Here is a 19,224-nt window from a genome sequence, read left to right on the forward strand (position 1 = left end):
TCCCCATAGACCAGACAGGAAACCAGGACATCAACATTAGGACTGTCCCATAGAGACCAGACAGGAAACCAGGACAACAACATTAGGACTGTCCCATAGACCAGACAGGAAACCAGGACATCAACATTAGGACTGTCCCATAGAGACCAGACAGGAAACCAGGACATCAACATTAGGACTGTCCCATAGATACCAGACAGGAAACCAGGACATCAACATTAGGACTGTCCCATAGAGACCAGACAGGAAACCAGGACATCAACATTAGGACTGTCCCATAGAGACCAGACAGGAAACCAGGACATCAACATTAGGACTGTCCCATAGAGACCAGACAGGAAACCAGGACATCAACATTAGGACTGTCCCATAGAGACCAGACAGGAAACCAGGACATCAACATTAGGACTGTCCCCATAGACCAGACAGGAAACCAGGACAACAACATTAGGACTGTCCCATAGACCAGACAGGAAACCAGGACATCAACATTAGGACTGTCCCCATAGACCAGACAGGAAACCAGGACATCAACATTAGGACTGTCCCCATAGACCAGACAGGAAACAGGACATCAACATTAGGACTGTCCCATAGAGACCAGACAGGAAACCAGGACATCAACATTAGGACTGTCCCCATAGAGACCAGACAGGAAACCAGGACATCAACATTAGGACTGTCCCATAGAGACCAGACAGGAAACCAGGACATCAACATTAGGACTGTCCCATAGACCAGACAGGAAACCAGGACATCAACATTAGGACTGTCCCCATAGACCAGACAGGAAACCAGGACATCAACATTAGGACTGTCCCCATAGACCAGACAGGAAACAGGACATCAACATTAGGACTGTCCCATAGAGACCAGACAGGAAACCAGGACATCAACATTAGGACTGTCCCCATAGAGACCAGACAGGAAACCAGGACATCAACATTAGGACTGTCCCATAGAGACCAGACAGGAAACCAGGACATCAACATTAGGACTGTCCCATAGAGACCAGACAGGAAACCAGGACATCAACATTAGGACTGTCCCCATAGAGACCAGACAGGAAACCAGGACATCAACATTAGGACTGTCCCCATAGACCAGACAGGAAACCAGGACATCAACATTAGGACTGTCCCCATAGAGACCAGACAGGAAACCAGGACATCAACATTAGGACTGTCCCATAGAGACCAGACAGGAAACCAGGACATCAACATTAGGACTGTCCCATAGAGACCAGACAGGAAACCAGGACATCAACATTAGGACTGTCCCCATAGAGACCAGACAGGAAACCAGGACATCAACATTAGGACAGTCCCCATAGAGACCAGACAGGAAACCAGGACATCAACATTAGGACTGTCTCATAGAGACCAGACAGGAAACCAGGACATCAACATTAGGACTGTCCCATAGACCAGACAGGAAACCAGGACATCAACATTAGGACTGTCCCATAGACCAGACAGGAAACCAGGACATCAACATTAGGACTGTCCCATAGACCAGACAGGAAACCAGGACATCAACATTAGGACTGTCCCCATAGACCAGACAGGAAACCAGGACATCAACATTAGGACTGTCCCATAGAGACCAGACAGGAAACCAGGACATCAACATTAGGACTGTCCCCATAGACCAGACAGGAAACCAGGACATCAACATTAGGACTGTCCCATAGAGACCAGACAGGAAACCAGGACATCAACATTAGGACTGTCCCATAGAGACCAGACAGGAAACCAGGACATCAACATTAGGACTGTCCCATAGAGACCAGACAGGAAACCAGGACATTAACATTAGGACTGTCCCCATAGACCAGACAGGAAACCAGGACATCAACATTAGGACTGTCCCATAGAGACCAGACAGGAAACCAGGACATCAACATTAGGACTGTCCCATAGAGACCAGACAGGAAACCAGGACATCAACATTAGGACTGTCCCATAGAGACCAGACAGGAAACCAGGACATCAACATTAGGACTGTCCCATAGAGACCAGACAGGAAACCAGGACATCAACATTAGGACTGTCCCATAGAGACCAGACAGGAAACCAGGACATCAACATTAGGACTGTCCCCATAGACCAGACAGGAAACCAGGACATCAACATTAGGACTGTCCCATAGACCAGACAGGAAACCAGGACATCAACATTAGGACTGTCCCCATAGACCAGACAGGAAACCAGGACAACAACATTAGGACTGTCCCATAGACCAGACAGGAAACCAGGACATCAACATTAGGACTGTCCCATAGACCAGACAGGAAACCAGGACATTAACATTAGGACTGTCCCCATAGACCAGACAGGAAACCAGGACATCAACATTAGGACTGTCCCATAGACCAGACAGGAAACCAGGACATCAACATTAGGACTGTCCCATAGAGACCAGACAGGAAACCAGGACATCAACATTAGGACTGTCCCCATAGACCAGACAGGAAACCAGGACATCAACATTAGGACTGTCCCCATAGAGACCAGACAGGAAACCAGGACATCAACATTAGGACTGTCCCCATAGAGACCAGACAGGAAACCAGGACATCAACATTAGGACTGTCCCATAGAGACCAGACAGGGAACCAGGACATCAACATTAGGACTGTCCCCATAGACCAGACAGGAAACCAGGACATCAACATTAGGACTGTCCCATAGAGACCAGACAGGAAACCAGGACATCAACATTAGGACTGTCCCATAGAGACCAGACAGGAAACCAGGACATCAACATTAGGACTGTCCCCATAGACCAGACAGGAAACCAGGACATCAACATTAGGACTGTCCCATAGAGACCAGACAGGAAACCAGGATCAGACATGGTATGACTCTAATAGCTTATGTATCTCTCTCTGGTGTTTATTTTAGTACTTGTGGATTCAGTCACATTCACGTATTAACACTCGTTCTCTCTCTCTCTTTCTCTCCTTTAATGTCTCGTTCTCTCTTTCTTTCTCTCCTTTAATCTCTCGTTCTCTCTCTCTCTCTTGCTGGCATTCCTCCTTGTCTTTGCCTCTCTAACTTTTTCTGTCTCTTTCATGCTTTCTCCCCAACTCTCTCTATCTCTCTCGCACACCTACCTCTGTCTCTGTCTGTCTCACACACCACCTCTCTCTTTTCTCTTTACATTTACATTTTAGTCATTTAGCAGACGCTCTTATCCAGAGCGACTTACAGTAGTGAATGCATACATTTCATACAATTTCATACATTTTTTTTTTTTTCTGTGCTGGCCCCCCGTGGGAATCGAACCCACAACCCTGGCGTTGCAAACACCATGCTCTACCAACTGAGCTACACCATGCTCTACCATCTCTCTCTTTCTCCATCTCTATCTTTCTCCATCTCTGACCTTAATGGAGGAGAGAGGGAAGAGGTTGTGCCCACGCCATCCCGTAGAAAGAGAGGAGGATACATAGCTTCATGTTCCACTGTAGTGATGTACTTTTTCATTCAGCCTTTATATACGGGGCATTCAGAAAGTATTCAGACCCCTTTCCACGTTTTTCACATTGGTACGTTACTGCTTTATTCTAAAATTGATTAAATACAAAAATGTCCTCATCAAGCTACACACAATACCCCATAGTGACAAAGTGAAAACAGGTTTGTGGTAATTTTGCAAATTTATAAAAAAATAAAAAAATAACAGAAATACCTTATTTACATAAGTATTCAGACCCTTTGCTATGAGACTTTAAATTGATCTCAGGTGCATCCTGTTTCCATTGATCCTCCTAGAGATGTTTCTACATCTTGATTGGAGTCCACCTGTGTTAAATTCTATTGATTGGACATGATTTGGAAAGGCACACACCTGTCTATATAAGGTCCCACAGTTGACAGTGCATGTCAGAGCAAAAACCAAACCATGAGGTAGAAGGTATTGTCCGTAGAGCTTCGAGACAGGATTGTATCGAAAAACAGATCTGAGGAAGGGTACCAAAACATTTATGCAGCGTTGAAGGTCCCCAAGAACCACCATCATTCTTAAATAGAAGAAGTTTAGAACCACCAAGACTCTTCCTAGAGCTGGCTGCCCGGACAAACTGAGCAATCGGGGGAGAAGGGCCTTGGTCAGGTAGGTGACCAAGAACCCGATGGTCACTCTGACAGAGCTCCAGAGTTCTTCTGCGGAGATAGGAGAACCTTCCAGAAGGACAGCCATCTCTGCAGCACTCCACCAATCAGACCTTTATGGTAGAGTGACCAAACAAAGCCACTCCTCAGTAAAAGGCACATGACAGCCCGCTTGGAGTTCGCCAAAAGGACCCTAAAGGACTCTCAGTCCATGAGAAACAAGATACTCTGGTCTGATGAAACCAAGATTGAACTCTTTGGCCTGAATGCCATGCGTCACGTCTGGAGGAATCCTGGCAGCATCCCTAGGGTGAAGCATGGTGGTGGCAGCATCATGCTCTGGGGATGTTTTTCAGTGGCAGGGACTGGGAGACTAGTCAGGATCGAGAGAAAGATGAACGGAGCAAAGTACAGAGAGATCCTTGATGAAAACCTGCTCCTGAGCGCTCAGGACTTCAGACTGGGACGAAGGTTCACCTTCTAATAGGAAATGACCCTAAACACACAGCCAAGACAACGCAGGAGTGGCTTCGGGACAAGTCTATGAATGTCCTTTAGTGGCCCAGCCAGAGCCCGGACTTCAACCAGATCGAACATCTCTGGAGAGACCTGAAAATAGCTATGCAGCAACGCTCCTCATCCAACCTGACAGAGGTTGAGAGGATCTGCAGAGAAGAATGGGAGAAATTCCCCAAATACAGGTGTGCCAAGCTTGTAGCGTCATACCCAAGAAGACTTGAGGCTGTTATCGCTGCCAAAGGTGCTTCAACAAAGTACTGAGTAAAGGGTCTGAATACTTATATAAATGTGATATTTCTGTTTAAATTTTTTTTATAAATTTGCAAAAAATTCTAAAAACCTGTTTTTGCTTTGCTATTATGGGATATTGTGTGTAGATTGATGAGGGGGGGAAACTATTTAATCCATTTTAGAATAAGGCTGTAACGTAACAAAATGTGGAAAAAGTCAAGGTGCACTTTATATATATTTATTTAACTAGACAAGTCAGTTAAGAACAAATTCTTATTTACAATGACGGCCTACCGGGGAATACAGAGTAATACAGAGTATTTGCCTAACACTCTAACCACTAGGCTACCTGCCGCCCATATATATACAGTATATATAGGTTAGTCATTGAGATGACAGATATATGTATCTTTCTGTGTTTTCCTAATCTCTGACGTCATTCCTCAGACCTTCTCCCCCAAATGTGTTTTTGAAAAGGAGGCGAGGAGAGAGGATGTGAGGAATCGAGGAAAGATGAATTGAGAAATAGCCATAATCTCTTTTGCAAAGAGAGATCTGTTCGAGAATGTGGTGGAGTACTGACCTCTGACTTGTTGTTCTAGACTAAGTATTACAGCCACGGCTTGGTGAAGAACCAGCAGCTTGGTCTGGGGCTTCTCGCTCTTTAGGTGCAGCTGTGTCATGTGACCCAACTCCTTGAACGCTTCGTTGATGTCGCGGACCCTCAGGCGCTCGCGGGCGTTGTTGGCCATCCGACGTTCTCGTTCCCGCTCAGCCTTCTGCTCCGGACTCAGGTTGTCCTCATCCTCATGGATGCTGCTGTAAAACGGGAGAGAGAGAAAGCAAGAGGTTTCAGGATTGGTACATGGCGCCCTCTGGTTGGTATTTTTATGTTTAAAAAAAGTAGAATCTCTCAATCTGATGTCCAGATAAAAAATCTAGTTGAATCTTTGAGCCATTACCAGATTTTTTAATAAACTCAACAGACAGATCTACCCAGCCAGCGGGCTTAAATGGCTGAAATGACATCATTACCAACTGGTTTCCCCCTGCTGTGTAGAGAGAGACTACTCTGCTCTAGAGCCTCGTTTCCCAGAGCCTTCGTAGCATTAAGGTCGTCGTTAGACCCATCTTACGATGTATCTTTAGTAGCCGAGCTGTTTCCCAAAACCATCGTTACTAAAGTTGCACTTGAAATCGTTTGTTATTTACCGACTGCATCAGAACACTCGTAGAGTGCGTTGTTAAGATTTTTTTATTTATTTTTTCCCTTCCACATCACTTTATACACAGAAGGTCTCTGCTAAACACAGAATCAAGAGTTTTATCTGTCCCTCTGACCACTGATAACTCCAGAATTAAGTTGTCTAATAATAATAATAATAATAATAATAATTGTCTAATGACTAATAGCCTACAAAGTTGCCCATTTCTTTTCAATTGTTACAACAACAACAAAAAAGAAAAGTATAAAATGACGCTTCAAATGACGCTTCAAATGACGCTTCAAATGACGCTTTAAATGAAAACTGAGATGACTGCAAAAGATGAATAGATTATAGGATACATTGGCCTATATATATATATATATATATATATATATATATATATATATATATATATATATATACATATATATATATATATATTTCAATCCTATTTTATTTTATGTTCTTTCAATTGAATTCTATTTGACTAATTATAGACAGATGTTTAGTTTTCACATACCCCGGCTAGGTGCGGTGATGTGTTGTTTTACAGCGTCGGCTAGGTGCGGTGATGTGCTGTTTTACAGCGTCGGCTAGGTGCGGTGATGTGCTGTTTTACAGCGTCGGCTAGGTGCGGTGATGTGTTGTTTTACAGCGTCGGCTAGGTGCGGTGATGTGCTGTTTTACAGCGTCGGCTAGGTGCGGTGATGTGTTGTTTTACAGCGTCAGCCATAGCAGTAGAACAAATTAGGGTTAAGTGCCTTACTCAACGGCACACACCAAATCTTGATTTAGTGCATTAGGAAGTATTTGAACGGAGAAAGCTAATCCGAGAGCATCGCTGCGTTTCTTTTCGATCCTATCAGTATCGACATGTAGTCATGACACACTTCACGAATGTTCTCTCTACCTGCTTGTTTGGGAAACATTCTTAAAAGTTGGCTCGTAAAATAAAGATGCATCTGATATGATCATTGCACAAAGATGTGTTATGCAGAAATCGCCATTTCATGGTTGCTAAAATTCGAATAGTTTGTCTAATTTCAGTTTCTGTGACAAAACAATTGCACAAATGAACCTTTAACAAGACACACTCTGTTAATTGAAATGCATTCCAGGTGACTACCTCATGAAGCTGGTTAAGAGAATGCCTAGATTGTGCAAAGCTGTCATCAAGGCAAAGGGTGGCAACTTTGAAGAATCTAAAATCTAAAATATATTTTAAAAAATAAAGAAAAACCCTTGAATGAGTAGGTAGTGTCCAAACTTTTGACTGGTAACGTATGTGTTAAAAAAAACCCCAGCACAAACAGATCTGGAGAGAAAGCACATAGCTAATCTGGGACCAGTCTAGAAAGAGAGAGCATATAGCTGATCTGAGACCAGTCTAGAGAGAGAGAGCATATAGCTGATCTGGGACCAGTCTAGAGAGAGAGAGCATATAGCTGATCTGGGACCAGGCTAGAGTTAGAGAAAGCACATAGCTGATCTGGGACCAGGCTAGAGTTAGAGAGAGCATATGGCTGATCTGGGACCAGGCTAGAGTTAGAGAGCATATAGCTGATCTGGGACCAGTCTAGAGAGAGAGAGAGAGCATATAGCTGATCTGGGACCAGGCTAGAGTATATAGCTGATCTGGGACCAGGCTAGAGTTAGAGAGCATATAGCTGATCTGGGACCAGGCTAGAGTTAGAGAGAGCATATAGCTGATCTGGGACCAGGCTAGAGAATATAGCTGATCTGGGACCAGGCTAGAGTTAGAGAGAGCATATAGCTGATCTGGGACCAGGCTAGAGGCAGAGAGAGAGAGAGAGCATATAGCTGATCTGGGACCAGGCTAGAGTTAGAGAGAGAGAGAGCATATAGCTGATCTGGGACCAGGCTAGAGTTAGAGAGAGAGAGCATATAGCTGATCTGGGACCAGTCTAGAGGCAGAGAGAGAGAGACCATATAGCTGATGTTGCTGTCTTCACCTGGTCATGCTGTCTCCTTGTGTCTTGTGGGACTCGTTCTCCTCGTCGGAGCGCTGGCTGTGGCTGTCAGAGATGTGACCCTGGTTGTGATGGCTGTGATGTAGCTCACACGGCTCATCTCTCTCCAGACCCTCCAACTTCAGCTCCAAGCCACCTAGTCCCGCCGGGAAGGAGTGGCCATTTTGATTCTGTGAACGTCTCTGCAGTGCAGGGTGGGAGTTGTTGTTCAGATTGACATCGTCTACCTGCAATACACACACGTTAAGAGGTTACATAAAGACGATGCACAAGTTCAGTATTTCATTTATAAAATAATATATTAACTATTAATAAATAAATTACACATTTACCACATTTCTTGATGCGGCATAATGACAAATAGGTCACCAAATTCTGTATCCCTGAACAGATCCCTGAATTTAATCACAGAGGATGCTAATCCCCAAAGCCCCTAATTCTGTTCAGGAATCATTCATTTTAACGGACACACATATCCCTGGAAAACTACATGAATGTAATACCGCTACTAAGGATTAGACAGTTCTATATCCTCTAAAATATAATGTAGACCTGTCCTCTAAATATAATGTAGACCTGTCCTCTGAATGTAATGTAGACCTACTTCCATCACTCTGTCCTCTAAATGTAATGTAGACCTGTCCTCTAAATATAATGTAGACCTACTTCCATCACTCTGTCCTCTAAATGTAATGTAGACCTACTTCCATCACTCTGTCCTCTAAATATAATGTAGACCTACTTCCATCACTCTGTCCTCTAAATATAATGTAGACCTACTTCCATCACTCTGTCCTCTAAATATAATTTAGACCTGTCCTCTGAATATAATGTAGACCTACTTCCACCACTCTGTCCTCTAAATATAATGTAGACCTACTTCCATCACTCTGTCCTCTAAATGTAATGTAGACCTACTTCCATCACTCTGTCCTCTAAATATAATGTAGACCTACTTCCATCACTCTGTCCTCTAAATATAATGTAGACCTGTCCTCTGAATATAATGTAGACCTACTTCCACCACTCTGTCCTCTAAATATAATGTAGACCTGTCCTCTGAATATAATGTAGACCTACTTCCACCACTCTGTCCTCTAAATGTAATGTAAACCTACTTCCATAACTCTGTCCTCTAAATGTAATGTAAACCTACTTCCATCACTCTGTCCTCTAAATGTAATGTAGACCTACTTCCATAACTCTGTCCTCTAAATGTAATGTAGACCTATTCCATTACTTTGTACCCTGTCTGGACTTTCACCACTACAGCTGGGCTCAATCCTCAGGAAGGAAAGAGGAACACACTGATATGTATGTGGTCATGGGGTAAGATTTGTAGCCTGGTTCCAGATCTGTTTGTGCTGTCTTGCTCACTCCATTGCTGTGCCATGACAGAGAGAGCAATGGAGTGGCAAGACTGCACTAACCGTTCTGGGACCAGTCTATGTATTCCCTGTCCATATCGTTACCTGGTCCTTGACAGAACAGTATCCCCACATAGAGAGACTTTCCAGACCTGCAGCAAATTAAATCTCTGTTCTCTATTTCCAGAACAACACTCCTCCCGTTATGGAAAATATGTTGAAATGACATATTTAAAATATGTTGAAATTACCTATGTAAAATATGTTGAAATGACACATGTAAAATATGTTGAAATGACACATGTAAAATATGTTGAAATGACACGTGTATAATATGTTGAAATGACATATGTAAAATATGTTGAAATGACACGTGGAAAATATGTTGAAATGACACATGTAAAATATGTTGAAATGACACGTGTAAAATATGTTGAAATGACACGTGTATAATATGTTGAAATGACATATGTAAAATATGTTGAAATGACACGTGGAAAATATGTTGAAATGACAAATGTAAAATATGTTGAAATGGCATATGTAAAATATGTTGAAATGACATATGTAAAATATGTTGAAATTACATATTTAAAATATGTTGAAATTACCTATGTAAAATATGTTGAAATGACATATGTAAAATATGTTGAAATGACATGTGGAAAATATGCATACCATATCTAGAGCGTGTCTGGTGTGACTGGTGACTGGTAGAGCAGTGGCTGGCACACACACACACACACACACACACACACAGTGGCCAATAGCCTTTCGAGACACATTATCATACACAAAACACACCCAACCTGAAACACTTTCACAGAGTAATGAATGGGTCTCACCATGGCTGTGTCATGTGCCGTGGTGGGTCTGTGTCTATGGTGTGTCCCTGGTAGAGGGTTGTTGTGGACGTGTCCATGGTTGGCCTGGTTCAACAGGCTGTGGATGTCAGAGGGCAGGCTGGGAATGGGTCCCACCGCATGGTTATGCAGAACATAGATCACATCATCCAGTCTGTCTAGACGATCCCCCAACTGAGACTAGAGCGAGGAGGGAGGGGGGGCCAGGGAGATGTAGAAAGAGAGAGAGAGATGTAGAGAGAGAGAGAGAGAGGTAGAGAGAGAGAGAGAGAGAGAGAGAGAGAGAGAGAGAGAGAGAGAGGTGGAGAGAGAGAGAGAGAGAGAGATGGTGTGTTATTGTCATGAGAGAATTTAAAAGATTGCATTAATTAAGGTTGGTTATACATTTTTAAATTGTTTTAATTTAACCTTTATTTAACTAGGCAACTATAACACAGAAAATAATTGTTTAGTTATAGTTATGGTTATATCAATTAAAATTACATCTCGAGTTACCGTATGTGTAGATTGTCTTGTGTGTCAAGTGAGTGTCACAGAGCTCCACGTCCTTACCAGAGATATAGGAGAACACTGGTAACTGGGGGAGAGAGAGGCCTGAGCAGACGTGTGCCACGGGTTAGCTGGGGGGCCAGAGCCTGTGTGCCACGGGTTAGCTGGGGGGCCAGAACCTGTGTGCCACGGGTTAGCTGGGGGGCCAGAGCCTGTGTGTGCAGATGGAGATGGAGACCTGTCTGGTGTGGAGGAGTTTTCACTGCTACTGGTGTGGTCAGGAGAATAAATCTGAAGACAGACAGACAGACAGAGGAGGAGGAGAAGAGAGGGTAAAGAAGGAAGAGAAAGTGAGGGGCAGAGGATGAGTATGAGGGGGAGGTAGAGGGTAAGATAAAGAAGAGGGGTAGAGGAGGAGAGGTAGAAGAGGAGGGGGGAGAAATAGGAGGAGGGGTAGAGGAAGAGGGGTAGAGGAGGAGGGAGAAAGAGGAGGAGGGGTAGAGGAGGAAGGGTAGAGGGTAAGATAAAGAGAAGAGGGGTAGAGGAGAAGATAAAGAAGAGGGGTGGAGGAGGCGGGAGAAAGAGGCGGAAGGGTAGAGGAAGAGGGGTAGAGGAGGAGGGAGAAAGAGGAGGAGGGGTAGAGGAAGAGGGGTAGAGGAGGAGGGAGAAAGAGGAGGAAGGGTAGAGGAAAAGGGGTAGAGAAGGAGGGAGAACGAGGAGGAGGGGTAGTAGAAGAGGGGTAGAGGAGGAGGGGTAGTGGAAGAGGGGTAGAGGAAGAGGGGTAGAGGAGGGGGGTTAGAGGAGGAGGGAGAAAGAGGAAGAGGGGTAGTGGAAGAGGGGTAGAGGAGGAGGGGTAGAGGAGGGGGGAAGTGGTGGGGTGAAGAGGTGGGGTGAAGAGGTGGGGCGAAGAGGTGGGGCGAAGAGGTGGGGCGAAGAGGTGGGGCGAAGAGGTGGGGCGAAGAAATGGGGCGAAGAGGTGGGGCGAAGAAGTGGGGCGAAGAGGTGGGGCGAAGAGGTGGGGCGAAGAGGTGGGGCGAAGAGGTGGGGCGTAGAGGTGGGGCGTAGAGGTGGGGCGAAGGGGTGGGGCGAAGAGGTGGGGCAAAGAGGTGGGGCGAAGAGGTGGGGTGAAGAGGTGGGGTGAAGAGGTGGGGCGAAGAGGTGGGGCGAAGAGGTGGGGCGAAGAGGTGGGGTGAAGAGACGGTTAGAGGACAGTGAAGAGCAACTCTATGCATCATTTTAAAAGCACAACCTGTAATTTCTCTGTGTGGTTTTACAACCTCCGCCTCCGGCTTTGTAGCGGGGCTCGTAAACCGAGCTGACTCATCAATCCTGGTTATTTTACTGGTCAGACTGCATCCAATAAACACCTCAGCAGCACAAGCACGGCCCAGGGCTAGGTTAATAATAAAACACAGTCACCTGTTATACTAGGAACCAAATAGTATGGGTCATTTCACTAGTAGTCATCGTGTCTAGAGGATACTGCTCTCTGGTTTTGTAATCTGTCTGGCTAGCAGGATTGGGGTCAATTCCATTTCAATTTAGTCCATTCAGGAAGTAAATTGACATTCCAAATCCAATCCAAATTCTCAGGAAAAGGCATAGAATATTAGAGGAACAGAGTATGATAGGACAGTACGTTTACATTTTAGTCATTTAGCAGACGCTCTCATCCAGAGCGACTTACAGTAGTGAATGCATACATTTCATACTTTATTTTTTATATTTTTATGTACTGGCCCCCTGTGGGAATCGAACCCGCAACCCTGGTCGTTGCGAACACCATGCTCTACCAACTGAGCCACAGAGGACCTGTAGACAGGTAGTTTCAGTACTTACAGAAGCTAGTGCTTTCCCCAGGGCTGCTCCAGTCTGTGATCTTCCTGTAGAGGGGTTTCCTGTGGTGTTCTCAGAGCTGTTGGCTGACAGGGTGTGAGATGCAGCAGGGTTGTTACGGTGGAAGGTAGCCATAGGAGGAAGACCCCTGTTCACCTCTACATGTGAGACTGAATGGGGAGAATAGTCCTGCGAAGCAATGAACAACACACAGATGAGTTGGCAGCGGACCAGAGTGCATCAGTATGTACAGTACCAGTCAAAAGTTTGGACACTACCTACTCATTCAAGGGTTTTTCTTTATTTTTGCTTTTTTCTACATTGTAGAATAATAGTGAAGACATCAACACTATGAAATAACACATATGGAATCATGTAGTAACCAAAAAAGTGTTAAACAAATCAAAATATATTTTATATTTGAGATTCTTCAAAGTAGCCACCCTTTGCCTTGATGGCAGCTTTGCACACTCTTGGCATTCTCTCAACCAGCGTCATGAGATAGTAACCTGGAAAGCATTTCAATTAACAGGTGTGCCTTGTTAAAAGTTAATTTGTGGAATTTCTTTCCTTCTTAATGCGTTTGAGACAATCAGTTGTGTTGTGACAAGGTAGGGGTGGTATACAGAAGATAGTCCTATTTGGTAAAAGACCAAGTCCATATTATGGCAAGAACAGCTCAAATAAGCAAAGATAAATCACAGTCCATCATTACTTTAAGATATGAAAGTCAGTCAATGCGTAAAATTTCAAGTGTAGTCGCAAAAACCGTCAAGCACTATGCTGAAGCTGGCTCTTATGAGGACCGCCACAGGAAAGGAAGACCCAGAGTTACCTCTGCTGCAGAGGATAAGTTCATTAGAGATAACTGCACCTCAGAAATTGCAGCCCATATAAATGCTTCACAGAGTTCAAGTAACAGACACATCTCAACATCAACTGTTCAGAGGAGACTGCGGGAATCAGGCCTTCATGGATGAATTGCTGCAAAGAAACCACTCCTAAAGGACACCAATAATAAGAAGAGACTTGCTTGGACCAAGAAACACGAGCAATGTACATTAGACTGGTGGAAATCTGTCCTTTGGTCTGATGAGTCCAAATGTGAGATTTTTGGTTCCAACTGCCGTGTCTTTGTGAGACACAGAGTAGGTGAACGGATGATCTCCGCATGTGTGGTTCCCACCGTGAAGCATGGAGGAGGAGGATATTATAGTAAAAAAATAAAGAAAAACCCTTGAATGAGTAGCTGTGTCCAACCCTTTTGACTGGTACTGTACATGTGCTGAGTTAGTATCTACATCTGTTTGAACCCATCAAAATGAAAACTATAAATAGAACATTATTCCTTTAAAACTATCTCTTAGTGTGAGTAAAATGAAGTAAACTCAGTTAGTTCTTTACCAGGTGATTATGTGCTGGTTGCATGTTGCTGTAGCTTCCTGATTGGTGAGCTGAGGCCCCTCCCACCATGCCTCCGTAGCCATGCTGGTTCATTGTGTTGGAGTTCCACATGTCAGGTGAACTGTTGTTCCCCTGTCGCTCGCTGAAAAAGGTTCCTGTGAACACGTTGCCGGGAGCTTTGGAGGAGGGGTGTGAGGATGAGTCAGGGTTGAGTTCGTCGTGATTTGGAGATTGAGTATAGACCTGAGAAGAACAGGGGGGGGGGGGGGGGGGGGGGGAGGGTGGGGGGGGGGGGGGGGACAGCTAAATTAAAGATTGTGAAGAACTAAACGTCTATAACACTGAAACAATCACTTCATAAAGTTACTCTTCCTCGTCACTGGAAGAGATGTCAGTGGCATAGTAGAAACCAGAGACGAAAAGTATGTATATAAAGAGATATTTATTTAACTAGGCAAGTGAGTTATGAACAAATTCTTATTTACAATGACAGCCTAGGAACAGTAGGTTAACTGCTTCATTCGGGGGAAGAACAATAGATTTGTACCTCGTCAGCTCGGGGATTCGATCTAGCAACCTTTCAGTTACTTGTCCAACGCTCTAACCACTAGGCTACCTGCCGCCCATAAACAGTATGTGAATATATACAGTATAGTCTATATGAATACTTGTGAATATATACAGAATAGCCTATATGAATACATATGTGAATGTATACAGCACAGCCTATATGTGAATACAGTATATACAGTATAGCCTATATGTGAATATATACGGTACATGTGAATACAGTATATACAGTATACCCTATATGTGAATATATACAGTATAGCCTATATGTGAATATATACAGTACATGTGAATACAGTATACCCTATATGTGAATATATACAGTATAGCCTATATGAATATGTCTATGGATCAACGCAATACCAGAACTGTAAACTGAAGCTACAGTATACAACAGTACACTACAGTATACTACAGTATACTTATTATAATACAGGATACTATGGTATACAACCGTATACTACAGCAAAATACAGTGCACTAGAGCACACTACAGTACACTACAGTACACAACAGTACATTACAGTATACAACAGAACACTACAGTATACTACAGTATAATACAGTACACTACAGCATACTACAGTACTCCACAATATAATACAGTATACTACTGTATAATACAGTACACTACAGTATAATACAGTACACTACAGTATAATACAGTATAATACAGTACACTATACACTATATACTGTATACTAGTATAATACAGTGTAATACAGTACACTACAGTACACTACAGTATAATACAGTATAATACAGTGCACTACAGTATAATAAAGTATAATACAATACACTACAGTATACTACAGTATAATACAGTACAATACAGTACACTAAAGTATAATACAGTATAATACAGTACACTACAGTATACTACAGTACTCTAGAGTACACTACAGTATAATACAGTAAACTACAGTATAATACAGTATAATACAGTATACTACAGTATAATACAGTACACTACAGTACACTACAGTATAATACAGTACAATACAGTACACTAAAGTATAATACAGTATAATACAGTACACTACAGTATACTACAGTACTCTACAGTACACTTAAGTATAATACAGTGAGCTACAGTATACTACAGTTTAATACAGTACACTACAGTATACTACAGTACACTACAGTACACTACAGTATAATACAGTATAATACAGTACACTACAGTATAATACAGTATAATACAGTATACTACAGTACTCTACAGTACACTACAGTATAATACAGTGAACTACAGTATATTACAGTATAATACAGTACACTACAGTATAATACATTATAATACAATACACTACAGTATAATACAGTACAATACAGTATAATACATTACACTACAGTATACTACAGTATAATACAGTACACAACAGTATACTACAGTATAATACAGTACACTACAGTATACACAGTATAATACAGTGTAATACAGTACACTACAGTATACTACAGTATAATACAGTATAACACAGTACACTACAGTATAATACAGTATAAAACAGTACACTACAGTATACTACAGTATAATACAGTACACGACAGTACACTACAGTATAAAACCGTACAATACAGTACACTATAGTATAATACAGTATAATATAGTACACTACAGTATACTACAGTTCTCTACAGTACACTACAGTATAATACAGTAAACTACAGTATACTACAGTATAATACAGTATAATACAGTACACTACAGTATAATACAGTACACTACAGTATACTACAGTACACTACAGTATAATACGGTGAACTACAGTATACTACAGTATAATACAGTACACTACAGTATAATACAGTATAATACAGTACACTATAGTATAATACAGTACACTACAGTATAATACAGTATAATACAGTACACTACAGTATAATACAGTAAACTACAGTATACTACAGTATAATACAGTACACTACAGTATACTACAGTAAAATACAGTACACTACAGTATACTACAGTACACTACAGTATAATATGGTGAACTACAGTATACTACAGTATAATACAGTACACTACAGTATAATACAGTATAATACAGTACACTATAGTATAATACAGTACACTACAGTATAATACAGTATAATACAGTACACTACAGTATAATACAGTAAACTACAGTATACTACAGTATAATACAGTACACTACAGTATACTACAGTATAATACAGTACACTACAGTATAATACAGTATAATACAGTACACTACAGTATAATACAGTGTAATACAGTACACTACAGTATACTCCAGTATAATACAGTATAACACAGTACACTACAGTATAATACAGTATAAAACAGTACACTACAGTATAATACAGTATAAAACAGTACACTACAGTATACTACAGTATAATACAGTACACTACAGTATAATACAGTACACTACAGTATAATACAGTACACTACAGTATAATACAGTATAATACAGTACACTACAGTATACTACAGTATAATACAGTACACTACAGTACACTACAGTATAATACAGTATACTACAGTATAATACAGTAAACTACAGTATACTACAGTATAATACAGTACACTACAGTATACTACAGTATAATACAGTACACTACAGTATAATACAGTATAATACAGTACACTACAGTATAATACAGTACACTACAGTATACTCCAGTATAATACAGTATAACACAGTACACTACAGTATAATACAGTATAAAACAGTACACTACAGTATAATACAGTATAAAACAGTACACTACAGTACACTACAGTACACTACAGTATACTACAGTACACTACAGTACACTACAGTATAATACAGTACACTACAGTATAATACAGTACACTACAGTACACTACAGTATAATACAGTACACTACAGTATAATACAGTACACTACAGTATACTACAGTATAATACAGTAACCTACAGTACACTACAGTATAATACAGTACACTACAGTACACTACAGTATAATACAGTACACTACAGTACACTACAGTATAATACAGTACACTACAGTATAATACAGTACACTACAGTACACTACAGTATAATACAGTACACTACAGTATACTACAGTATAATACAGTACACTACAGTACACTACAGTATAATACAGTACACTACAGTACACTACAGTATACTACAGTATAATACATTACACTACAGTATACTACAGTATAATACAGTACACTACAGTATAATACAGTATAATACAGTACACTACAGTATAATACAGTACACTACAGTATAATACAGTACACTACAGTATACTACAGTATAATACAGTACACTACAGTATACTACAGTATAATACAGTACACTACAGTACACTACAGTATAATACAGTACACTACAGTACACTACAGTATACTACAGTATAATACAGTACACTACAGTACACTACAGTATAATACAGTACACTACAGTATACTACAGTATAATACAGTACACTACAGTATACTACAGTATAATACAGTACACTACAGTATAATACAGTATAATACAGTACACTACAGTATAATACAGTACACTACAGTATAATACAGTATAATACAGAAGTCTAAATAAAAACCAAGCGTTGTGCTGAAAGGAGCAGACTCAGAGCTATTGTGTTAATCCCTAAACTGGGTGATCCATGCACCTCCTCATCCGGATTAAGGGAACAGCATTCCCTCCCCATCACCGCCTGCCCGGGGGGGGGAGGGAGGGAGGGAGGGAGGGAGGGAGGGAGGGAGGGAGAGAGAGAGAGAGAGCAGAGAATTCCCTGCTGCCCTACTCGTAATCAGGTTTAGGGCTAGTTTGGAAGATTGGGATAGAAAGAATTTCATTTGGAAAAAGCTGCAGAATAACATTGGATAAATCCTCTTCAGACAGCAGGACCACACCACAGGACCACACCACAGGATCACACCACAAGATCACACCACAGGACCACACCACAGGATCACACCACAGGACCACACCACAGAACCACACCACAAGACCACACCACAGGACCACAGCACAGGACCACACCACAGGACCAGACCACAGGATCACACCACAAGACCACACCACTGGATCACACCACAAGATCACAATAAAGGATCACACCACAGGACCACACCACAGGACCACACCACAGGATCACGCCACAGGACCAGACCACAGGATCACACCACAAGACCACACCACTGGATCACACCACAACATCACACCAAAGGATCCCACCACAGGACCACACCACAAGACCACACCACAGGACCACACCACAAGATCACACCACAAGATCACACCACAGGATCACACCACAGGACCACACCACAGGACCACACCACAGGACCACACCACAGGACAACACCACAGGACCACACCACAAGATCACACCACAGGACCACACCACAAGACCACACCACGGGATCACACCACGGGACCACACCACAGGACCACACCACAGGACCACACCACAGGACAACACCACAAGACCACACCACAGGACCACACCACAGGATGACACCACAGGACCACACCACGGGACCACATCACGGGACGACACCACGGGATCACACCACAGGATGACACCACAGGACCACACCACAGGATGACACCACGGGACCACACCACAGGACCACACCACAAGACCACACCACAGGATGACACC

The 19,224-nt window shown here is 42.3% G+C and overlaps 1 protein-coding gene across 1 annotated transcript in view; it reads right to left on the bottom strand.

Annotated features, from left to right (window-relative positions):
• Positions 1-19,224, bottom strand: part of LOC106561753 (transcription factor 12) — a 33,806-nt gene that overhangs the window by 6,611 nt on the left and 7,971 nt on the right. The window contains exons 2-7 of the mRNA XM_014125987.3: positions 14,027-14,269; positions 12,626-12,811; positions 10,850-11,077; positions 10,280-10,477; positions 8,050-8,294; positions 5,452-5,687 (exon numbers count right to left, since the gene is read on the bottom strand). Coding sequence (XP_013981462.2) covers positions 5,452-5,687; positions 8,050-8,294; positions 10,280-10,477; positions 10,850-11,077; positions 12,626-12,811; positions 14,027-14,269 — 1,336 coding nt within the window. The remainder of the gene's footprint in view (positions 1-5,451; positions 5,688-8,049; positions 8,295-10,279; positions 10,478-10,849; positions 11,078-12,625; positions 12,812-14,026; positions 14,270-19,224) is intronic.

Source organism: Salmo salar, chromosome 10 (genome assembly GCF_965601325.2).
Source record: "Salmo salar chromosome 10, fSalSal1, whole genome shotgun sequence".
In the NCBI taxonomy this organism is placed as follows: Eukaryota; Metazoa; Chordata; class Actinopteri; order Salmoniformes; family Salmonidae; genus Salmo; species Salmo salar.